The sequence below is a fragment of the Pseudorasbora parva genome, chromosome 5 (assembly GCF_024679245.1).
Source record: "Pseudorasbora parva isolate DD20220531a chromosome 5, ASM2467924v1, whole genome shotgun sequence".
Classification (NCBI taxonomy): Eukaryota; Metazoa; Chordata; class Actinopteri; order Cypriniformes; family Gobionidae; genus Pseudorasbora; species Pseudorasbora parva.
Genome location: NC_090176.1, coordinates 20,156,105 through 20,180,928, shown reverse-complemented (window position 1 = coordinate 20,180,928; position 24,824 = coordinate 20,156,105). Strand labels below are relative to the sequence as shown.

The 24,824-nt window shown below is 37.3% G+C and overlaps 1 protein-coding gene across 2 annotated transcripts in view; it reads left to right on the top strand.

Annotated features, from left to right (window-relative positions):
• Window positions 1–757: 757 nt before the first annotated feature.
• Window positions 758–24,824, top strand: part of cckbrb (cholecystokinin B receptor b) — a 57,065-nt gene continuing 32,998 nt past the window's right edge. For both annotated transcript variants that reach the window (XM_067444944.1, XM_067444943.1), the window contains exon 1: window positions 758–1,090. In XM_067444944.1, the coding sequence (XP_067301045.1) occupies window positions 928–1,090 (163 nt within the window). In that variant the 5' untranslated portion in view covers window positions 758–927. The remainder of the gene's footprint in view (window positions 1,091–24,824) is intronic.

Below are 24,824 nucleotides of genomic sequence, written 5' to 3'. Positions count from 1 at the left end.
ATTCTCTACTGTCGGCGCTGTGGTGGGGCATTCGAGGGCCGTGACTGGTACCCCTCCTACCATGGCGTGGCTAAAAAAATAAAAAAATAAAAAAATAAAAAATCCCCTTTAGTTATTATTTTAATATTAAATGTACAAACTGCAGACTATCCTAAAGACGTTTAAACAAATGTGTTTTTTTTTTTAATTTTTTTTGCAAGACAGGCACCTTAATTTGTAAGTCTGCAAGGCTACTTATTCGCTCTATTAACTTCGTGATTTCAGGCTATATTCATTTTTAAGCACTACATGCCATTGTGACCGTTAACGGCAATATCGGAACCCAAGCCAAGTAACCGCACTACGTATGTGTATATTTTGCAAATTGCAGTTCAGATTACAATGCAATTCTAAATTCTTCATCTGAGAGAGTGTAATATAGGCTACAGCAATGGCCCAAAGTGATGTCCAGCAACAAGTCTTGCTTCCACAAGAGGGAGCTGGTGCTTCACTCCACCTGTCTCATCATTCACAACTTTCCCTAAGCCTTTAATGCACGTAGTCTACTCCACAAACTCATTTCAATGTCTCCTCCTCTCCAGGATGCTCAAATCCCCGAATCCCACCGACACACCCCCAAACTCCCACCCCTGCTGTTTAAGAGCTCATCAATAAACCCTCAGTCCACGCGCGAGAGACTCAGTGCCGCTCAGCGCTTCATCGCATTCTCATACAGAGCAACTGTGCCTTCACACTGCTGAGCATCAACGGTTGAAACCATTTATTACAGCATAAACTAATCCTATTTCTCCCTGATTACCTTTTTTTTGTGCTTAATTTATCCTCTTTAAATGTTAAATACGTTCTAAGCCACTTTTGCGCTCTCATTAGACACTTTATTGTTGACTGATGATTGGGAGGAACTGCTAATATATAATAGTTGTGGTTATGTCCGAAATGGATTTAAATGATACGTCTGGGATTTGGGCATGTCTCCTGCTTCAGAACAGCTCGGTTCTGAACGGGACCTCAAACGGAAGTATGGAGATCCCCAACGGCACCTGCGGAGATGCGCTTCTGCTGCCCAAGACGGAACCAGCGCGACCCAAAGGTGAGGATCTCTCGACACTCAGGACGCCGTTTTACATCGTTCATTCAAGTCACACGTTCACTCTATCAAAGCTTACATTTACCATGTTTCGACTTTAAGGTGAGGCAGGAGAACCCCCACAAAAAAGAGTCTATAGTGGTTGGGTTGGGGTGTTAAATAGCCTATTATATTGCCTACACATAATTACAAAATAAATAAATAAACAAACAAATACATAAATAAAATAAAAAAAGTTAGTTAGTCAGAGCCTACGCTCGCCTACATCTAGGAGGTAACCATAGTAACAGTAGGCTGATTTAGCGTGTTCAGCCTGCAAAACCAGCAGCTTATTATTTAGCACTTTATAATAGGCCTATAAGTATCGCAAGAGTTTAATATAAAATGTTTGTTTAAAAGTCTATAGTTGATGCTAATCAACGCTTCGGTTCTAGGTGCGCCAAAAGTCGGTTGCGCCGCCCCCAACACCTCACTGAATAATTCGCACATTGGATATGGGCACAACCTAAGTGTTTTGACTTTCTCAGTTTGTGTAAATCAACTTGGGGTTCAGAGTATTTTTTTTCTCACATTAATTGCACACGTCAATTGTGTGGTTTTGTTTCATTAATACAGTGTATACTTTTTTCTTGATTTACCCCGAAATAATGGACGCGAAATGTGACAATATGCTCAACAGGGGCACATTGTAACATCACCATATGACCGCTTAAAATGTTACCTGATATAATGAAAAAAAATTATCCAAGACAAACTTAAATATTTTGCCAAAATAAAAATAAAAAATACACTTATAAAAATAAAATAACTTTTATAAAAATAAAATAATTGCAAATTCTCTCATTTTAAATAATCACAAAAAAACAAAAACAAAACAAAAAACTGATTATATGGTGTGCTATAAGTTTTCAGTTGATGTATGTTTTTTTTTTTTTTTTTTTTTTTTTTTTTTTTTTTTTTGCATTGGATTGGACAATATTTGGCAGAGACACAAGGATTTAAAAATCTGGAATCTGAGAATCTGAGGGGGTCAAAAACAAACAAAAAACAAAATAAATCTAAATATTGAGATACCCGCCATTAATGTTGTCCAAATGAAGTCCTAGACAATGCATATTACTAATAATAATAGTACATGTTTGATATATAGGAAATATCTTAATGGAGCATGCACTGTAAAAAATAAATACAATCAGGCAGCAATTGAAAATTTCCTAGTGACTGATCACATCTAAAATTTCCAGTTGGCCAAATTGAATTTCAGTGAATTAAATTGCATCAATTCACAGAATTTCAATTCGGCCAACTGAAAAATTTAGATATAATCAGTCACTATATATATATATATATATATATATATATATATATATATATATATATATATATATATATATATATATATATATATATATATATATATATATATATATATATATATATATTTTTTTTTTACAGTGTGATATTTACTTAATTTTCTAATGATTTTTTGCATAAAAGAAAAATCTAAAAATTTGACCCATACAATGTATTGCTGGCTATTGCCACAAATATACCTGCACGACTCATGACTTATGGTTTTGTAGTCACATATTTGATGTCCATTTCATCCATCAGCAGAGGCTGCGGGGCTCTGTTCTTGTGTCAAGAATAAGCCCTTATCATCAAACACATGTCTGTCTGTCATTAGTGCCATCACTCCAACAGCCACATCAAATCTAGCGATTATGGACTTTTAACATACGTTGATTCATTTACCTTCATGATGACTCCAGGGTGTTTTTGTCCTTCATTTCAGTCCTTACCCTTAACCATATAACTAGAGAACTATTATAGTAATCATTCAGCACTCATGGAGTATATCAAAATAGGGAAATGGGCAATGCTTGTTATATGCTTGCAGTAATTCAGATGCCAGTGTAATTATAATCATATGGTTTATTAGTTTCTAATGCAGTAATCCAATGGGAGATGATAAAACCAAAAGTAAAATAAAAGTGTGTCTATGTGGAAACCTGGTGTAGTTTACCTATTTAATTAAACCTTTTTAATTCCTCCTGTGACTAACATTTGCATATAAGTGAAGAACTAACAAGACTTGTTAATGCATTAGTGTGAACTGTAATCAAAGCATACACAGATTTTCAGGTGAACATTTTAACATGGCTGTTGTAAATAGTCACATGACAGAGTTGTCTCGGTCATGCTCCATATTACATGTCCTTGTGCCATATTTGGGACATATAATATTTAATAGTTCTGAATATGCCATGTTTTATATAGCCCACAGTAAATCATGATTACAATTTAATATTATTGTATTAAATTATTATATTTAATACAATTAAATATGTAAATAGGTCCAGTTGAGAAACAGAAAGCACCATTTTGAAAAAAAGAAATACGTTGATTACTTCAAAACTACTTTCAAACTACAATATGTTAAAGTAAAATTAAAGTAAAGTCAAATGTAGCATGCTTTTATGCATTATCCTTCCCCTTCGCCTACAACTGTCTCATATAAAGTTACTTTATTTGCAACATTTCATCATGCTTTTGTAACCCCTTCTGTTCGTACCGGGACTCGATCCCGGGATCCACCGGAATGAGAGTCGGACGCTTTAACAAGGAGGCTAAAGGCTGCAACCCCTAGCGTCAGTCGCTAGTGCGTCTCTTGAGATCAGAGGAGTGAGGTTTACTCGCACAGCAACTACTACTAGCTGGCCTCTGTTACGCTTACAGAACTAGTAAATGATTACATGGAATTTGGATTATGTAATCGGATTCCCCAAAAATAAGGACTTGTAATTAGATTATATTACTTTTTAAAACAATCACAATCAGACTACATTACATGATTACATGTTATTCTAGCAATGCCAGTAAAATAATCATAATTAATTGATTCTCCCTACTACATATAATTTATCTTTTAAATTTGACTTTTTAAAAAGTGCCTACTGCTTGTACATCTTCAGAAGGTCTTCCAGGTTTGTGGAATCGCACACACAGACCAGCCACTAGCCATGTGACCATCACTGAAAACTGAGACCCACACAGCCCTTCATCACTGGATTTGCAGAAAGCATTTCACTAGTAACAGTTTTTTTTCTTTCTCACTTTTAAACTAGTGTTTTCTCAACATTGCAACATTGCATATCTATTTAACTTCTGGTTAACACATTAATTGTTATTTAAATTATGACTCAGTTTTAGTGAGTTATTTAATGCAATGTTTTTGGAATGCTTTTGTCTTTCAAGCAGATTAAAATGTACAAATTAATGTAATTTCATATTCATACATGCATGCCCAACTTTTTTGTCGCTAAAATTTCTTTGACCTAACATATTTAAGAGAAGGTCCCCCTGAGATTTAAATTAGTAAGTTAGGTAAATAATAAATGAAGTAGATAATAATAAAAATCATAAATAATAACACAATTAAGTTAGTCAGATAAAGCTACACTATAGCTGTGTCTCATTTCGTTAAGTTTCGAAGGCTGCGTCCTCCGGAGGACCCATCCTGTGTAGGATGCAGTATACGGAGTGTCCTCAATCAGAATTAAACGAGACGTCCTTCATAGGACACACAGGCAGGAAGTATCACGTTACTATGCCAACACGTTCAGCCTCGTTGCGCACTCACGCCAGTTATATGAATGAAAATTATTTATAACTTGAAAATGACTATGAAATGTTTCTTTTCTTGACAGCAATGTACTGTTCTAAACTTTTAAAATGCACTAAACAGTTGTAATCCTGTTTACCACAACTATGTTTGAGGTAGTAGAGCTTAAAAAACAACAACAAAAAAGCTTGAACTTCTTAATTTAAACACCACACCTACGCTCGCATGTATATCTGGCGGTGGTGCCATTTTTTCATATAATATAAAAAAAATATGACGGTTGTTAACGGAGACGCAAAGAACTGTGGGTAATCTCCAGCCGTGAAGGATACTCCTCGTGCACACTCCGAAATCCTGTGAAAGATGGACGCATTTGAAGGTTGCCTTTGAAGTATCCTACTCACTTTTTTGAAATGAGCCGGCCTTATGACGTCTGTACCCTTCAAATGCGACCTCCGGAGGACGCAGCCTTCTGAAATGAGACACAGCTTATGTAACTTTTCCGTCTGCTAGAGACAATTTGAAACAAAAGCGTACTTTGATGATGCCAAGTTTGAGTGCAGAAACTGGGGACATGTGGTCTTCACCTCACAGAGGGTGGAAAAGAATCAAGATAGGATTTGGGCAGAACTCATGTTCATGGATGCAGTTATTAACGTAATATGAAGCAGATCAGGACCGAGTGTTGTGGAGCTGAGCACGGCCGCTGATTGTTACACAACATGGCTCGTGAGCAGCGGGACTTTGATTATGACGGGACACAGTCGCGGGCGCCATTTCCACTTTTTCGGGCATGAGTATGAGGTAACACTAGCCTGACAAGCCAGACCCACATCAAGATGTTTGGTCTGGAAACTCACCATTGACAGGGCTCAATCCGAGGGGTGGGATAAACAGCTGTCTTTCAAACTCCCTCCGCACGCAATAAGATAGCGCTACAACCAACCAGAACATCAAAGGTGAAGTGGAGCTAGTTGAAGCTAGTAAACATGTGAAGATGAAACTTTCGCCGTATCTGGTCGGCAAAACTCCGAACACATCTTCCCTTTTTAAAGGACAACTCCACTGAGGAATGACCCTAGGGGTAATTAACAGATGGTTACAGAGTAGATCGTTCTCTGGGATGTGTTTTCATGAAAATCGAATGCAAAGAGTTTTATCTCTAAAAACGCTTGTCTATGGGGCACTGGGTAGTGAAATTAAATCGCTAGTTAATACCACTAAAAAGGCTAAAAATAGCGTCACATTAACACAGTAGCATAATTAGGGTCCCTACATGCAAACCGAAGCATTGAGAACTTTGTGAGTGTACAAACAGTTTAATAAGAAGATAAACACAGTGCATTACACATTCACGGACAGGCGCCATCTTGGAAAACAGTCTTGAGTCGTCGAGCCACGAGTGCTGTGCTAAGTGATGAACTGTGACTTGAAATCTTCTATGGTCCGTTGTTTCCGGAAGAAAGCACTGAACGTGACAGAAAATAAATAAAAATAAAAATGTCCATATAATTACATTTCACAAACTTAATTCCTATCAACTAGCTCACTTAGCAGAACGCTCGTAGATCGATTCGTCGAGACTGTTTTCCAAGATGGCGCCTGTCCGTGAACGCATAATGCACTGTGTTTATAAAGTATCTTCTTATTAAACTGTTTGTACACTTACAAAAGTTCTCAATGCTTCGGTTTGCATGTAGGGACCCTCATTATGCTACCGGGTTAGTGTGAGGCTATTTTGAGCCTTGTTAGTGTATTAACTAGTGATTTAATTTGACTACCCTTGTTTCCCATAGACAAGCGCTATAAGCTAATCTGTTTTTAGAGATAAAACTCTTTACAATTGATTTTCATGAAAACATCCCAGCGAACGATCTACTCGGTAACCATCTGTTAATTACCCCTAGGTTCATTTCTCACCGGAGTTGTCCTTTAAGAGTCGTGGCTAAAGCTGATTAGAAAGACCACCAGTCACCAGCTTCTGTGTTTACTTGTAGCACGCAAGCGCAACTCGACCGTCATTATGTGAGCAGGGATGAGGAGAGATAAGAATCCAAGTGCAGCATAAACAATTTAATGACAAACAGCATCAAATGTAAAAGAACAAGAGTATACAAAACAGGCAGGAGGGTAACAACCAGAACACACATACAGGAGAACATCAACTGACAAACAACAACTGAATCACAGAGGTATATATACACACAGGGAAACAAGGCTAACAAGATAACAAGAGGGAGTGGCTTAATGGGAAACATCTGGGAGAACTAATCAACATGAAAAACTACAAAGGACTACAAAACAGGAACTAACAAAAGAGTCCTCACAAGACATGGAAAAAGGCTGGAATCATGACTTCTTTCTAGCTCTGCGCACTTGTAAAAACTAAGTAATCAAACACTTTTACTAACTCTTAGTAAAGACATGATGATGTTTCATTAGGCTGTTCAAGAAGTGAAATACATGTGCTCACATTGATGGGAAAAATTTGGATTAAATGGGTTCATTTAATTTCACAGATCTAAATGAGGTCAGCGGTGTCTATTCAGGAAATAGAGTTTGCAGTCTTTCCACTGCTATTAAAATCCCAGTCAAAGCATGTAAATAATTCAGACGACTTCACTGCATCCGTTGCATGTTCATCCTCTGGGCATTAAGACGCGAGGGACTGTTTATTGATTTGAAGAATCGATTGTGCAAATCTACAGTAGTTATGACAAATATTGTACAGACTTATATAAAAGCATCCCCTTAAATATTAACGTTAAAACATTTAACAAAATATCAAAGTATAAAATATTTCAAAGTATTAAAAATAGGTAAGCCAGTATTAGCAATGAAGGTTAGCTGCTTTACTATAAGAAAGCAGAAGTTAAAATTTCCTTATACTGGATTAGTGATGGACATTACATGATAGGCTCTAATGCCACTTGCAGCATATCAAGTCATAACCCCAGTGTCCTCCAGGTTTCAGGCTGTTGTGCGCTTTAACAGGATTGTGAGCATCATGGTTGTGACTGGATTTCAAAAATGTGAAAACTGAATAGTAAATTAGATAATTTTTAGAGCCTTTCTAGACACTAATAATAATGGAATTAAACATAAGATGAAGAAAACAAAAGAACATTAATTAGACTCAAATATAAATAATGAATCTGTATGAAACAAAAATTCTTTGTTCATTGCTATAAAAATTAATGTGATTATTTCAACATCAAAATGAACTGGTTTTATTTGTGTCAAAAATGCTATTTAAAGACACATTGAACTTTTCTTGGTTTTATTAAGTTACACCAAAGACCGTCAAAACAGCTCTTTAAGACACACACTACTACACATTCACATTTTACAGCGAAAAACAAGCAGTGTGGTTTGGAGTAAGCGTTCAGCATATCTCGGGGGTCCAGGCTAAATTTAGTGCATTGCCACTGAGGAGCCTAATCAGAGACTTCTCGCCAATTCGCTGTCCATTTCCTCCATCAGCAGAGGCTGCTGGGCTCTCTGTTGTTGGGTCCATAATAAACCCTGATCATCAAACACACGTCTGTCATTATCGCCATCACATAGTGCTCCAACAGCCTCTTCAAATCCACCGATTTTGGACTGTTAGCATGCACTGCACATTCATTTTTGATTTTTTTTTTTTTTTTTTTTTTTTGTTGAAATCTTAGTAAATCTCTTTACTCTGCAATGCAATATTGCATTTTCTCCTCTAAGCCTGTTTGCTAACTAAGCATGATTACATGATTAGTTGAATTCTATCATTTGCATTTAGCATATTCCTCTCCGTTGACCCCCATCAGAACAAGCTTTTTTATTTAGTCTTAGTCCTGTGTCAAAAGCTTTTTTTAGTAAAACATAAACAAAACAAAAAACACACAAAAATCATATTAAGTCAACCTTTACTGTTTTTTTTTTTTTTTTTTTTTGGTAAGTTTTATTTGACAATAGTGGCAATAATTCTAACCACAACTGTATGTATCCAAGTGTCAGAAATCGCTCTGAAACACGGGTTAAGGATCCAAACACAGTTTTTATTAGGGATAATCCACCATCATAATCCAATATGACAGGCAAGGGTCAAAACTACAGGGAAGACGATCCAAAACAAACAACAGGGAAGAAAGCACGGGCAAATAGGGGAATCCAGGAAATCGGGCAGAAGGTCGGAACCAAAACACAGGAAAGTGACAAAAAAATTAGCTTATACTTAACCAGGGTAATGACACACAGGTGGAAGTGAATAAAACAATAATGAGTCCAGGCAGTGGGTTATGGCAGAGGTTGTCTTTAGCCCTATTCGCACGGGATTAGTATTATCTAGGGACCTCTGTGATTTAGAAATTACTCCCCCACATCTGAGTTTTAGGTGGCACATTCGCACGGGATAAGCAAAGCCTGTTATTTTACTCGAATTTACTGACTTATCTCCCGGATATGTCAAATGTGACATATGAATGTGACAGTCATATGTATCGATATCGTTTTGATCGTTTTATAGTAATACAAATAATTTAATTCAGTTAGAAAACAGATGCTATACAGTTAAAAACTGAACTGAGCACAGCGGCAGGAGTCAGATTTCATTTATCACGTGTGAGAAGCTGACAATATGGCGGAAGATTCAGTTTCAAAGCTAAATGTAAAAGCGCCCATTTAAGCGAGCTTGTCATTGTACTTTTGTGTTGTCCTGTTTTTTATTAAGAATAGTATTGCTATTATTATTAAACACACTTTTCAAGCAATTTGCTCCCAAATTGATACTCATTCTAAAGTGAAAGTGTAATCCGTGCGCAAATTCATAACGGTGCGTATTATGAATGCAGCCTCCATACTTCGTGAAAGATAAAGATAGAAATGCGCACAGGAAACAAAAACCTTACAAAAATGATATATATGATCCGCCTAATCCTGGCCAAATCACAGATTCGCAAAGAACTACTATTATCACAGGACCTCGGTGTTCAGCGGAATATGGTAGGTAATTTGCGGGGGAATTTTTGCTTTACAGATTATAGACATGGCCGATTCGCACGGGATTAAGATCACAGACATTCTCTGCAATTATTACAAAGCACCAGAGGTCCCTGTAATACTAGTCATGTGCGAATAGGGCTTTATTATATATACCCTATATACAATGCCTTGCGAAAGTATTCGGCCCCCTTGAACTTTGCAACCTTTTGCCACATTTCAGGCTTAAAACATAATTATATAAAACTGTAATTGTTTGTGAAAAATCAACAAGAAGTGGGACACAATCATCAAGTGGAACGAAATTGATTGGATATTTCAAACTTTTTTATCAAAATTTTTTTTAATCAAAAACTGAAAAATTGGGCGTGCAAAATTATCCCTTTACTTTCAGTGCAGCAAACTCTCTCCAGAAGTTCAGTGAGGATCTCTGAATGATCCAATGTTGACCTAAATGACTAATGATGATGAATAGAATCCACCTGTGTGTAATCAAGTCTCCGTATAAATGCACCTGCACTGTGATAGTCTCAGAGGTCCGTTTAAAGCGCAGAGAGCATCATGAAGAACATAGGAACACACCAGGCAGGTCCGAGATACTGTTGTGGAGAAGTTTAAAGCCGGATTTGGATACAAAAAGATTTCCCAAGCTTTAATCATCCCAAGGAGCATTGTGCAAGCAATAATATTGAAATGGAAGGAGTATCAGACCACTGCAAATCTACCAAGACCTGGCCGTCCCTCTAAACTTTCAGCTCATACAAGGAGAAGACTGATCAGAGATGCAGCCAAGAGGCCCATGATCACTCTGGAGGAACTGCAGAGATCTACAGCTGAGGTGGAAGACTCTGTCCATAGGACGACATATATACATAGACAGTCGTATACTGCACAAATCTGGCCTTTCTGGAAGAGTGGCAAGAAGAAAAAAGTTTTGTTTAAAGTTTGCCACAAGCAGCCTGGGAGACACACCAAACATGTGGAAGAAGGTGCTCTGGTCAGATGAAACCAAAATTTACGTTATGTTTGGCGTAAAAGCAACACAGCTCATCACCCTGAACACACACCATCCCCACCGTCAAACATGGTGGTGGCAGGATCATCCTTTGGGCCTGCTTTTCTTCAGCAGGGACAGGGACAATGGTTAAAATTGATGGGAAGATGGATGGAGCCAAATACAGGACCATTCTGGAAGAAAATTGCTGTTCACAAACGCTCTCCATCCAACCTCACTGAGCTCGAGCTGTTCTGCAAGGAGGAATTGGCAACAATTTCAGTCTCTCGATGTGCAAAACTGATAGAGACATACCTCAAGCGACTTACAGCTGTAATCGCAGCAAAAGGTGGCGCAACAAAGTATTAACTTAAGGGGGCCGAATAATTTTCCACGGCCAATTTTTCCGTTATATATATATATATAAAACATTATTTGATCATTACATTATGGAAAATAATTAACTTTATCACAATATGCTAATTTTTTGAGAAGTTGGTCTTAATTAATGTTCTTTTTTTGGTGTTATATCGCTAGGAAACATACTGTGGGACTGCATTGTTTGTGGAATGTACTTGCTTTACTGCAAAAAAAACGAAACAAAAAAGCTCAAATCTCTTTATAGCTGCAACGTACTAGTCACTGCAAGGTGCATAAAACTACATTTAAGAGTAAAACATAATTATAATTTAATACATAATTAATTCATTAAAATTATATTTTACCATCATTCAATAAAAAGCATTATATCCTCATCATTAAGCACACACCAGAAATCATTACAGTATAAGATTATTCTGGCGGTGATAGAAAGAACACTTTTTTTTTTTTCATTAAACAACATACAATATAACACAATATTTATTATTCAATTATTCATTTTCTCTATATTCATTAACATAATGTCAGCATCACATGCGTACATGCCGTAATAACAGGCAATACAATTCAATTATTATCCTAACTGGTAAAACCTGAAAGCCAAAGAAAGAAAACATCAGTATTTTTATTTTCTTTAGACAATATACAATATCAGTCACTGAATATTACTATTAAAAACTATGCTGTAAATGAGTCCTATAAGTGTTGTGAAAAATTCCCTACTCTGCCCTCTCTTATTAAATAACCTTTTTTTTTAATCAAGGTCAAATCTAAATATTGCTCCCAACTAAAGTATTGTTTAGCGTAAAACATGTTGAAGATTAGTGGACAGGCAATCGATTAAATTAATTATAAACTTTTTCCTCCCAAAAGCAGTTTATTCAGTGTAGAGAAAGGCCTCTTCGCCATTGACATCCATGCAACAAAAAAAGAAAAAGAAAAAGGCCTCTGGTCTCCTTTCCTGTGTACAGACACAGCCATAGTGTTAGCATTAGCTGTTACCTTTTTTTGGCTTATGGTTGCACGCTTACCGTCTAGTAGCTTTGGTTATGGCATGTGTAGTTCATGATGGAAAAGCCAAGAAGACGAGAGGAGTGCTCTCTAATGGAAATCAACGCACTCCAGCTGGTGGATGTAACGCCAAGTAATACATGTGTCTTCTTTGAAACATATTAATCTGAAGTTAAACCTGCCTCCAGGTAGGTTTAATTTAAGCCTCAATTTAGTCCTGGAGTAGCTTTAGTCTTCCTCCAGGAAATCAGTTTATTAAATTAAAGTTGGGACCGAGATGGGTTTTGCGCATTGTTGCCCAGTTGGGTTCCACCGTGGCAAGTGCCATCCTTTATGAAATCCATCTGGTCAATTAACGTGGGGCCATTATAGAACCAGCGGACAATCCTACATGGGGCCCTTTTTTAGCCCATTTCATGAATGTTGGCCGGGAACTCTACTAACGACTAGACTAAGTCTAGGATTATTTAAAACCATGACAGAGAATGCAGACTAATCTGATTTAAAGGGCCATTTTAGTCTAGGACTAAGCTTAATCTCTGTGAAAACCGCCAATGTCCTGGTTTCACAGACTCACAGGTCACAGTTCTTAGATTAAGCCAGGATTAGGCCTTAAGGAATTTTTAGAAATTGAACAACATTATTACATTTTAAGATTTCCCAGTGCAAGTTGCTTTCTGTTAAAACAGCTCAAACATGCGTTTTAGGCTAGGACTAGGCTTAATCCAAATTTTAGACTAGTTTTAGCAAGTGAAAACTTAGTCATGCTGTATTTTAGACATGCTGTATAATGGTTAAACTTATTATCACAAATATTTTGCTAAAAAATGTAATCTTGATTACATTGATAACATATTTTTGTCATTTGAGAAATTAATTTTTAACATTTCATCAGAATCATTGCACTAGCTAGACTTTGTACATTTTTTTGTTTATTCTTAGCTAAAAACACTTAGTTCTTTCAAACAGTAAATACAAGCTTCACTTTTCGAGTTTTAACATTCGATGGCACCATGTCGAATGTGAAGAGAGGGATTGCCATGTTAATCTTGGACTAAATCTCCCACCGTATGAGTTAAAACAAAATTGGAATTGAGAAGAAAAGAAACTGGACGGTCATATACCTTTTCACCGCTAGATGGGGGAAAATATCACACAGTTTAGCTTTAAGCACAAATCAAGAGAATGTTATTCACATTTTATGGGGTTTATTTATTTACTAATTTTCTCTATTCTCCTGATTTATAATATTATCATACATGAACACAGTCTCTAAAGACTCAAAAGATTATCTCAAGAGCTAAAACAGTGAAATTCCAAATAGTAATTCCAGTAGTTCTAAACTATCAATTTGACAGTGTCCTTGTTGCACGTTACATGTAGTTAATGTAGTAATAACTATAACATATGCATAATTACATGCAATTACCCCTAAACCAAACCCCTATTCCAGTGGTTCCCAAACCTGTGCTGGAGGACCCCCAGCACTGCACATTTTGCATGTTTCCCTCATCAGACACCCCTGATCCAACTCATCAGCTCATTAGTAGAGATAGCAAGACCTGAAGTGGGTGTGTCTGATTAGGGAGACATACAAAATGTGCAGTGCTGAGGGTCCTCCAGGACAGGTTTGGGAACCACTGCCCTATTCTAATTGCCATTAAAGTGAAATTAGAAAGAGCCTGATAAAAAAAAAGAAAAAAAAGAAAATATTAATAATAATTATATATATATATATATATATATATATATATATATATATATATATATATATATATATATATATATATATATATATATATATATATATATATATATATATATATATATATATATATATAGTTAAAGCTCAAGGGAAAGTTGATTTCTCAATTCATCACCCCTTTAACATAAGTAAAACATTTAAGTAAATGTACGTGTTGTAGAAACACACGTTACGTAAACATAGACACGTATTCTCATGAGATCACGTTGAACACTTTAAAAAAGTTAAAGATTTTAAATACTTTACAGTCTTTAAACAGTCTCTATGCTCACAGCATCACATACATTAATATTTTTACAATTTATAAAAGATGAATCACTGTCTGGACATCTGGAATTTTGGTATGGAGATAAATGTTAAGATTATAATTTTTGGAGTATTACACCACATTGTGTGTGTGTATATTAGCTCTGTTTGTTGTTTTCTTGTGGTATGGTCCAGCATTTGTACCCGGAATTTCTGCCGCGTGACATCAGACATAACAACCGGATTATTGTAATGCCTTACTTTCAAAAAGGACACTTTAGTCAATTCATGGGTATTTAACAAATTCTTTTGCTGCGAAACTAGCTAAATCCATGTGTGTTTTTTTGTGTGCAAAGTCCAGCTGTATTGACAAAAATACGTAGAAAACAGTTGCCATATCAACTGGAAACATTGCAAATGATTGTGGCGAGGCGGACAAGCAAGATACATGCAAGGAGCGAGCGAGGTCGGTGCGCGATTGAGAATGAGCGTCACCTGCGAGCCACATCGGTCTCGAGTCCTCGCATGAGGGAGCTCGGAGGCATATAAGTACAAGCGACACCAGTGAAGGACAAGAGAGGACCAGGCCTGGACTTTATGTTATGGTTTTGTTCAAGTTTTGTTATGTGCGGGCAGCAGTAACCCGTCAGGGGCTGCCACTTTTACTTTCAGTTTGTTTATTTGATTAAAGTCCTTCAAATGTTCGCCGGTTCCCGCTTCCTTCTTCCCACACGAACATACTTCATTACAATGACTGTCCGTTTCTGTCAGAGTTTTACAGAAGCACAAGAAACACTGTTGTGCTACTCGCAAAATCCTGTCATTGCAGCTACAACCATGGAAGCTTGGTAAATGAAAGATGGCTCTTTCGTACAACGCCATTCATCTTGAAATCACATGATCCGATTCATGGTTTCTGTGGACTTTGCTGAAAAATGAAAGTTGCGTTAAGAGTTTTTTTGCCAATTTTTTTTTTCTGAATGGACTGATGCTGGGGTTTAGCGGATTTTAACTTAAAGTATTTGATAAACGTATACTATATGTGTGGAGAATCAGTTATTATTACTAAGTGCTTTTTACTCTGTAACACGATCAGACACCTTAAAAAAGTATAACCCATTTTAGTTTAGTCTTTTTCAGTCAATAATACTGCATGAGTTTGATATTGTCACAGTTAGAGTTTAATGTTGAAATTAACACTACATGGGACCATAACACTACATACTGTAGACACCCACCAGTTGGGAATAAAATAGTTCAAACATGTGCTGTTCTAACTTAACAATGTACACTGAAAAAAATGTGCGTTGAATTTACATGATTTAATAGTGTACATCGGGCCCATATGAATGAATTACGTTAAACAAACTTAATTTGTTCATGTAACTTCAACATCATGGAATGAATACATTTTTAGTGACTCAATTATGTTTTCTTGTTTTTATGTTTAAAAAGTGAATTTTATGTGACTCCCTGTCATGATTCAGGCATTCAATTTCATATATTCATTCATCCACTTCCATTTCATATACTTTAATGTTACACAACTGAATTATAATACTGCACTAGCTAGCTGAAGAACTTTTAGCTAGCAACAGCACACATTATAGCATCTTAAATGCTAAGCATTAATAGCTCCTTTAGCAACGTCATAATGGCATTAGTTGTATTAGTCCACAGCCTAAGCAAACGCTTCAGTCTTCTCCACACATTGTGTTAACCCACAATAATTTAAATTGTTCTAATAATTCCAACATAATTTAATATTAAACTATTAAACACTATCAAGTCTCACCCTTTCTCATTTTGCTCAAAAATACATTAAAAAACACTTTTACATATAAAATAACAATATTTACTTGCTCTTGATTTATGCAAATCATGCTGAGAACTAACAAGCCCTACCCAGTTTCAGTTAATGCAACACAAATCATTCATGTAACACAACACAAATAAATTAAGCTTGACTTTAATTTGCCTTATATTTAAGTAGATTGAACACAATCAAATTAAGTTTGGGCAAAATGTATAGCAATTGTGTTGCTTTAGCTCATTTTAATCAAGCAATTTGAACAAGCAGTATACTTTTTTTTTTTTTTTTAAACGTACAGTAAAAGCCATTTGGCCAGAAGCAATGCAACCTCTGATCTCACGTAAGACCCCTGTTGAGTCCGCTCAGGATGAGGTCATCCGTCATGAGCCCTTAACATTTAGATGAGTCCAGAGATGAAGCTCTGTCGGGGTAATTTAATAGGACACAAAGGTTAGTAGAGCGTCATGCTTTTGCTTAAAATAGCAACATTTTGTGCAATTAATAAACTTCCTTGACATATCTCGACATGATGATGATTGACGCATATTTACATATTTAGGATCCAATCATAATTGTTAATTTAATGCTTTAATGCCTGTCTGTTTCACTTCTCTTCATGGTGGGTTATACATCTATGGATATATCTTGGATGCTGTATGGCTTCATACAGCAGTGATTTAGCAGGCAGCAAAGCAGAAAAAAAAAAAAAAATGTTTCACCGAAGACAAAAAAATGAAAAGAAAAGATATTGTGGTTATATTATTGCAGTATATGGTGTGCCCAAAGGGGTATAATGGTCTTAATTGACAAATGTGCTGTTTGGCTGTCTTCAGCACATCAGACAGTGATCCGAATCAAAATGATGGCATTATGTTTCTGGCTTTCATATAGAAGCAAATAACTCAAGAATATTCTCTATCCAGTCATTTAAGAGGCCATTTATTAGACATTTGTGTCCATGCTGTATTACTTACCTTTTTTAAGAATTTTACAGATTTGTGTTTGGAAAGGGACTGTGGCTGCAGAAGTCTGTCCAAAAGGTTTCGTGTACCTTTGTCTCCAAACACAAAATCATTGCCTGATATGCTTTCAGACGCAGCCTGTGAAAACAATCTCACACAACCAATCCAGTGTCAGAAATTAATTGTTTTTAAAGTGGCAATATTTCCTCCCTGAAATTACCGGAGTTGTACCTTTTTTTATTCATTATAGCCATATAATAACATGCAGCATGCCATTGATTATTTTAAATTGTATAATTGAATAAATAAAAACATGAACTCATAACAAGCCTAGAATATAACAGGATTTTTATTGTTAACTAAAACTAAAGCTAAAAAATATTTTCATTATTTGAACTAGAACTAGAAATATAACAAAAAGTAAGTCTTTTTTTAAACATTTTGAAAGTATAAAAATGACTAAAACTGTTAAGTTAAAGGTACATTAAAATATAAAAAAAAACACACACAACAAAATTAAAATGAAAAAGCTAATTCAAACTATTAATAAATACTAAAATAACATTTAAATTAAAACAACACTGAAATACACTGTAAAATAGTCTGTAAAAATAGGGCATAGTGTATTGTATAAATATGAATGATCTGTAGTGTTTTTTGTTTTTACATGTTTTACCTGTATTTTGAATTACGCATTGCATTAGGTTATGTTTTAAAAGTTAATGGAAATGTCCGTAAAATTACTGGCAGAAAATAACCAGTTCATTTTCGGTTTTTATTTAATTCAGAGGAGAATATAATGCAATATCCCACGTTATAATAGTTAAAACTACAGAGGTCTTTTTTTCACTTTTGCTCCAACATTTACATCATTACCCCCCCTGCTAGATTCTTACATTGAATGGATTTCACTTGCCTGAAGGTTTAACATTAATTCAATAAACAATGTTTAAAAATGCAGTTACTCCTATTTTCTGGATGTTAATAAAATTGTGACCATCTATTACGACTTCACCTGACACTTGAGATTGTTGAGGCTGTTGAATTGTAAACTTGTGTGGGCTCTTCCACTCAGCAACATGAAATCTCTGACACTTTTACAGTTACCAACACCTGCATAGCTCCCTGATTCTCAGCAGACGGTCATGACGCGGGGATGAATATTATTAGTTTCTGCTGTGTTTTGCTCACAGAATGTCTCTCACCACCACAAATAAGTAGCCTATTCTGGTAAATATAAAAGTACTATACAACAGTTTACAGACATTTATGTGTACAGTGGGACTGAATGGTCCAGATGGACATGAGCAAACCGAGGGGTCACTGAAGGCAATCGGCTTGCAGGAATGAGCCACAGGCATTCATTTCTCTAAGGACACAGCTCAAGGACTCTGTACACCATTATATGGAGGGGTGCTGGGTATTCACAGCAACACTTCAATGGAATCTTTAAAAAATAGTAAGAAAATAATAGGCTTTTTTTTTCTTTTTTTCTTTTGGCAGTCTGATAAAAAATAATAATTGGGTTCAGAAAAGAAATGGTCCACTTGAAATAGAAGGCCGAGTCATGCACACTGCATTATGGGATATATTATGCAGTATTTAGTGTGCTTTGCATTTGATGTGTACTTTTGACAAATACAGTAGGTCATCTGGTTTTTATGCATACAGATAAAAATTACAGACTGTGTGCACTCTCTAATCTATTATATATTAATTGTAGTATAATATTTGTATAATCACAAACAGACAAAATCGCTGTTGCTGATTGTTTTTTGCTGATGTTTTTCATGTGTTTTGTCCAGCATTTTAATTAGCAAACAGCTGATTATTTCAATTACGGACAGGCACTTGGCCTCCCTGTGGACACCAATTATAAACAGCATTCAGGAAACAACATGGATTAGCTACTTCTCTGCTTTGGAAATATTGACTGCAGCCTAAAATGACTGATCACTGCTGACTTTCTCTGACAGTCCTTCTTTCTCCCAAAATCCATTAGACATACTATTTAAAGCAAATGTAAATTAGAATGTCTCCAAAAGTATGAATCGGTTCTGAACGGCCTGAAATGAGGTAACAGTAATTCAGGTCTTATTTCCATGCACAAACCTATGTAGGTTTGTGACAAATTTGCATAATGCCAGCCTATGGTCTTCATTGGCTCCTCACAAACAATCATCTACTTTGACCCGTCCTCAAACTCTGTAGTTGTAGCTGATGTCGGGAAGTGATGTCGAAAAGACCAATTCGCATGCACTTCCAAAGGATGAGAACTCAGGCTCCAATCAAGTTTGCCTGTATCTGTCTATATCCTGCCTGTATATGTGCCTGCATCTGTTTTATCCTGGGTTTGGTATCATATAATATAAAAATGGGTTGGTTTAGGAAGGGGGTTGGGTTACGTATTTAAATGTGTCTATAAAAAAATACAAAAATTATTATTGTAAATAAAGTTAAGCTGGCTGGTTAAATAAAGAACCACAGTCCATCATATGGCAAAATCATAACCCAATATAATTTCATCATTATGATAACATCATTTTTTTATTTTTTGACCATTTAGGGTAAAAGCCTAGATAAAGCATCAGAGACATGCCACTTAAAGCAGATGATCTATACGGTCAACTGAAACAAAATGTACTTTATGGGGATAAATTAAAATTAATTGCATTTATTCAAGTCAAAAATAGAAATAGTTCAAGGAAACAATTGTACTGTAAAAAGATCAGTTTAGTAATTCCCTCAAGTTATTTATAGCACTGGTCCGATAAAACAATGACCTAGAGTGTATAAAATGCAGCTGACATGTGAAGAAACAAATTTATGCAAGTATAAAATATTTATGCACTCACATTTGGCCTCAGATTCATAATTCATGGAACTAACTTCCATGATATCTTGATTCCTCTTGATTGTAATGTATTCATTATTCATCCTTCTATGGTTTGAGACCTGTATTCATAACCCAGTTCAATCTTCTCATGAATTGATTATGAGGCCAAAAGCATTGATGAAAAAAGCAGAGGTTTGGAAAGGGGATAGTGCAACAGCTGAAACGGTAGCTGTGCGGCTGTGTTGTAAGATAAAAATGGACGAGGGATGTTTACAGGATACAGAGCCAAGGCATTTAATGACATGAGCTGCAGTTTATCCCATCTTGGAACAAATATTCAGTTCGCTTTTAAACAATATCCATCTGATTTAACGATCTGTATATCTTGCGTACAGGTTTTAGATAATGTTAGATGTGTGGTAGACATCACACTATAAGTTTTGATTTTTGGGTTCACAGTGTAAACAGCCCAAAGGCATACACTGGTATAGTACAGATGAGAAGTGATCACAAAAGACAAAAATATCTATTAACTTTATTTCCAAACTTTATTATAATTATTTTTATATCAAAATGAGAGTCTGTGCACTGTAGAGGACACTAAGCATTTAGGGTTGTAATATATAATGTAGCCAAAGGTAATTTGTAGTTAACTGGAGCCATTAACTTCCATAGTAGGAAAAAAAAATACTATGGAAGTCAATGGCTCCAGGTAACTGTTTGGTTACTGACATTCTTCAAAATGTCTTCCCTTGTGTTCAGCTGAAGAAATAAATTCATACAGGTTTGAAACAACTTGAGGGTGAGTAAAGGGTGACAGAATTTTCATTTTAAAGTGAACTATCCCTTTAACCATTCAGGCAGAGATACATTCAAGGCATTATTTGTAAGCGCCTTTTGTTTGTTTATTGGGCATTTGATGTTATTTTTAATTAGCTCTGTTTGTTAATAAATAAAATCCCTGCAGTGACATGGATACTTTAATGAAATTATATATTTAAGGTTTTTTGTTGACTTCATTTTTATAAATATGGACAAATAGTGATATAAAGTACACACAATGTTGACATCTGATAAAGAGGCATCATAATTTATCATGTTATTTTAAACCACAATTAATGAAAAGGGCATATTGTTGCTTAAAGTTTCCCTGGTATGCTATTTTAAAGGTTCTTAAAGGGATAGTTCACCCAAAAATGAAAATTCTGTTATCATTTACTCACCTTCAAGTTGTTCCAAACCTGTATAAATACAGTTGTTATGCTGAACACAAAGGAAGATATTTGGAAAAATCTGCTTAGGTAAAAGAAAAGACATTCTTACAGGTTTGGAACAACTTGAGGGTGAGTAAATGATAACATCCTTTTCATTTTTGGGTGAACTGTCCTTTTCATTTGGCGTTGAAGGTCTCCTATAGGTTTACATGCATCCAAGGTCAAAGACATTTTATTTTTCTAATATCATACAAGCAACACATCTTTTCTATCAGTTTCTGAAACGGTTTGATGCATATTCGAATGGATAAACCACTCCTGAGAGTGTACTCTGCTCTGATTGGTCAGATGGCCCAGCAGTTTTGATTGGTCTACTGCAGGCGTCAGAAACAAAATGCTCATTACCATATTTGAATATCACCTCTGGAAGCTTCCTCAACATGACACAAAGCAATATGAACAGTAATTGCACCATTTTTACCATATCGATTCAAGCCTGATTCATTTTGAAGTGCATGCAAAGTGGATTTGCTTTCACATCGCAGAAAACAGTCTCTAAACCCTTCCAGTCCTCAGCTACAACTACAGTTTATAAGGGCAGGTCAAAGTAGATGTTGTTTGTGGGCAGCCAATTAAACCCAATAGACTGGTATTATGCAAATATATTACAAATATATGCAGATTTGTGCAGGGAGCAAGAATTTAATTACTGATGACTTGTTTCAGGCGGTTCAGGACCGGTCCTTATTTTTGGGAGACAACCTTATTTATCTTGCACTTTGCAGACATTTTACATTTACAAACAGCTGTATTACATACTGCATGTAAGATAATATGAAAGATCGAAAGCACTTTAAACATGTTTTTAATGATCTGCTAGTCTACTTACCTCATGAGGGTTAAAAAAATGATCAATAAACAACAGTGTTTGGTTTTCATAATGACCTCATTCTGGATTTGTCAGTTCCTCATGAGCAGCGAGCTGTTGGCAGGTTACACACCATGCTGTCTTGGATGGTTTGAATAGCGATGTGACTTGCGAATGTTTATAGTGCAGGTTTGTGCGAGAAAGGACGTGTTGAGATATCTTCCTAAAACAAACATCTGTCACAGAAGGCAAGATTATGTGGTGAAATTTGCCAAAGAAGACATTCATTCACAGTGAGAAGAGCACTGAGGTAAGAGTTGAATTTGATTAGATGATCCCTTTGTAAGATTTCAATTGTGGAAGGAGAAAAAGAGTTTCTTTCTCTGTAATCTAATTTATTACCTCAAAATTATTTTCTTCTAGCTGAGTTGTGTTTGCACTCACCAGCGTGTGTTTCTGATTTCTTTAATATGTTTCTACTTTTTCTCAGCCTGTTTGTTTGGGCTTTGTGGGTCGCTCTAAGTTGCCTATATTGAAAAAAAATATATATATACCAAAATATATTTAAATACATTTATTTTATACTAAGTGTACTACAAATCCATTAATATATTTACAGACATATCGCAAGATGCTTTTTATTGCACTTGGTGATGTAAGGCTAGATGGAGCTGCTCGGCCATGGAAACATATTCCATGAAGCTCTGTAGCTATTGATTCTGCAGAAAGTTGACAACTTCTGCTCACTGTAAGTCTCAGCATGCCCCGACCATGCTCTGAGATTTTACCCGTCCTACCACTTCGTGGCTGAGTTGCTGTTGTTTGCTTCCACTTACTAACAGTTGACTGTATCATATTGTAACATGTTCTAAATGTTATTGTGTTTTAGTGGACAAGGAGTTTAATGTTTATGTGACACTGTTCATTTTGGTGTTGTGGACTGTTATCATACTTCATTACCTGTTATTGGAGGTTCGGGTTAAATATGCGAAGAGGCTCCACCCCCTAGGGGTTTTTTGGGAGAAAAGCGGAAATAAAGGGAAGAGGAGTGCCTCGCTGTTTCAAGTGCGGTTCTCTGTTTAAGTCGGGGTGTGTACGGCGTGGGTTGTGGCCGACAACAGCCCAAATAAACACCCCTTTTCACCAACACGTCTCATTATTGCCTGAGAACGTTACAACTGGTGTCAGAAGTAAAAACGATCGCAGACAGCTGGAGATAAAGTGTCTGATTTGAGTCCTGATTGTGCGTGCGTGATTCAAGCAGCTGATCTTCCGCGGGTAAGAATGGATAATACAGTGCGCATTAAGATGGAGGAAGATGACGGTTATGATGGGGCAGCAAATACGTTTGGTGGGCACACCGCGTCTGTAACCAGTCACTTTAAGGCGAATTTGGTGAAGAAAGAGCCGGGTGAAGCCACTGATGCAGGCCAGAAAGCGAGCCGCCATTATCCGCCGCTGCCGAGCGGCATCGCCCGCCATTGCCCGCCGCTGTCGAACGTCATGACGTCAGACGCCGACGCGTTGTTCTCGCGTGAAGCGAGGGGTCAAAAGGTAAACAACAATGGCGGCGGCCCTGAATCGAATATGCCGGTTGGAATAAAAACACCTAAATACTCTGGCAAATCGGATTGGGAGGCTTTTCATGCCCAATTTGAGCTATTAGCTCATGCATATGGTTGGTCAGAAGAACAGAAAGCCCTTCAGCTCGCTCTTTGCTTAACAGATGATGCACTCTCATGTTTGTTGCTGCTTGACACTAGTGAAAGAGCTGATTATGATGCATTGGTTGGTGCATTGAGACGCCGCTTTGGACAGTGTTTCCGATCTGAGCTTCTCAGGTCCGAGTTGCACAGCCGTCAAAGAATTCCAGGAGAACCACTGCGGGCTCTGGCCAATGATATTGAATCTTTAGCAAGGCGAGCTTATGCACATATTCCACCATCAGTGCAAAGCGAGTTGGCCCGTGATCAGTTCATCAGAGCTCTTTCTCCAGCAGAACTGCGCATACATACACAGCTGGCACGCCCACGTGATTTGGCTGAAGCCTTAGAGTTGGCGCTGGAGAGGGAAATGGCGGTTGAAGCAGCAATGATGGGGTCAGCACTTGACCCCTCCCCCACCATCAGGGAAATGGGAGGGGGTCAAACAGCTTCACCAAAACCTGAATGGCTGGACGAGATTACAGAGATGATTCGCGGGCTAGCCTTGCCTCCTCCCAGACGGCAGACACAGGCCCGACTTTGCTGGGGGTGTGGTCAGCCGGGGCATTTGGTTAAGGAATGCCCTGTGCTAGCTAAGAATTCGGGAAACAGGAAGGGGGCGCAGTAGGCGGGACGCTGCAGACCCCCAAGCCCTTGTCCCGCTCAGCGCCAGTGCAAGCAGACAGGCCAACTATAAACAACGGGACGAATGAACTAGGGGTGGTGGTAGTAGGAAGGACAGCTATATCAGATTTTTGCCATATTCCTATTGGTATTGAGGGAGTTGAGTGCACTGCCCTGGTAGACACAGGGTCTACAGTGACTGTGGCTCGTCCGGAGGTGGTGCCAGAGGGAACACAGCTGGAGAACACAACAGTTCAGCTGCGCACAGTGACTGGGGAGCTGGCACCAATGAAAGGGAAGGGGCTGTTGACACTGACTGTCGGGGGCGTGAGCGTGCAGCATCCTGTGTGGATAGCTAATGTGCAGGACAGTTGTATCCTGGGTCTGGACTTTTTGAGGGACCATGGCTGTCAGTTGGACCTGTCTAAGGCCACGTTGAGTTTCGGTAATGGTCAGGTGGTTAGGATGAGGCCTCCAGGAACTCGTCACACAGATGGGCCGGCGGTTGGTTCTTGGGCATGTCACTTAAATGACGGGGACAGCTCAAGCTACACAGTACCACCCAGTGAGTCCCAACAAGAGCCCCCGTTACAGTGCACCTGGCCTAGGACTGCTCCGGGAAGAGAGGGGGAGACAATGGGGGTGCTACGGGAAATAATGCAGAGGAGCTCCGGCGGCTTGGACAAGCAGCAACAAGAACAGTTGTGGGAGCTGCTAGTGG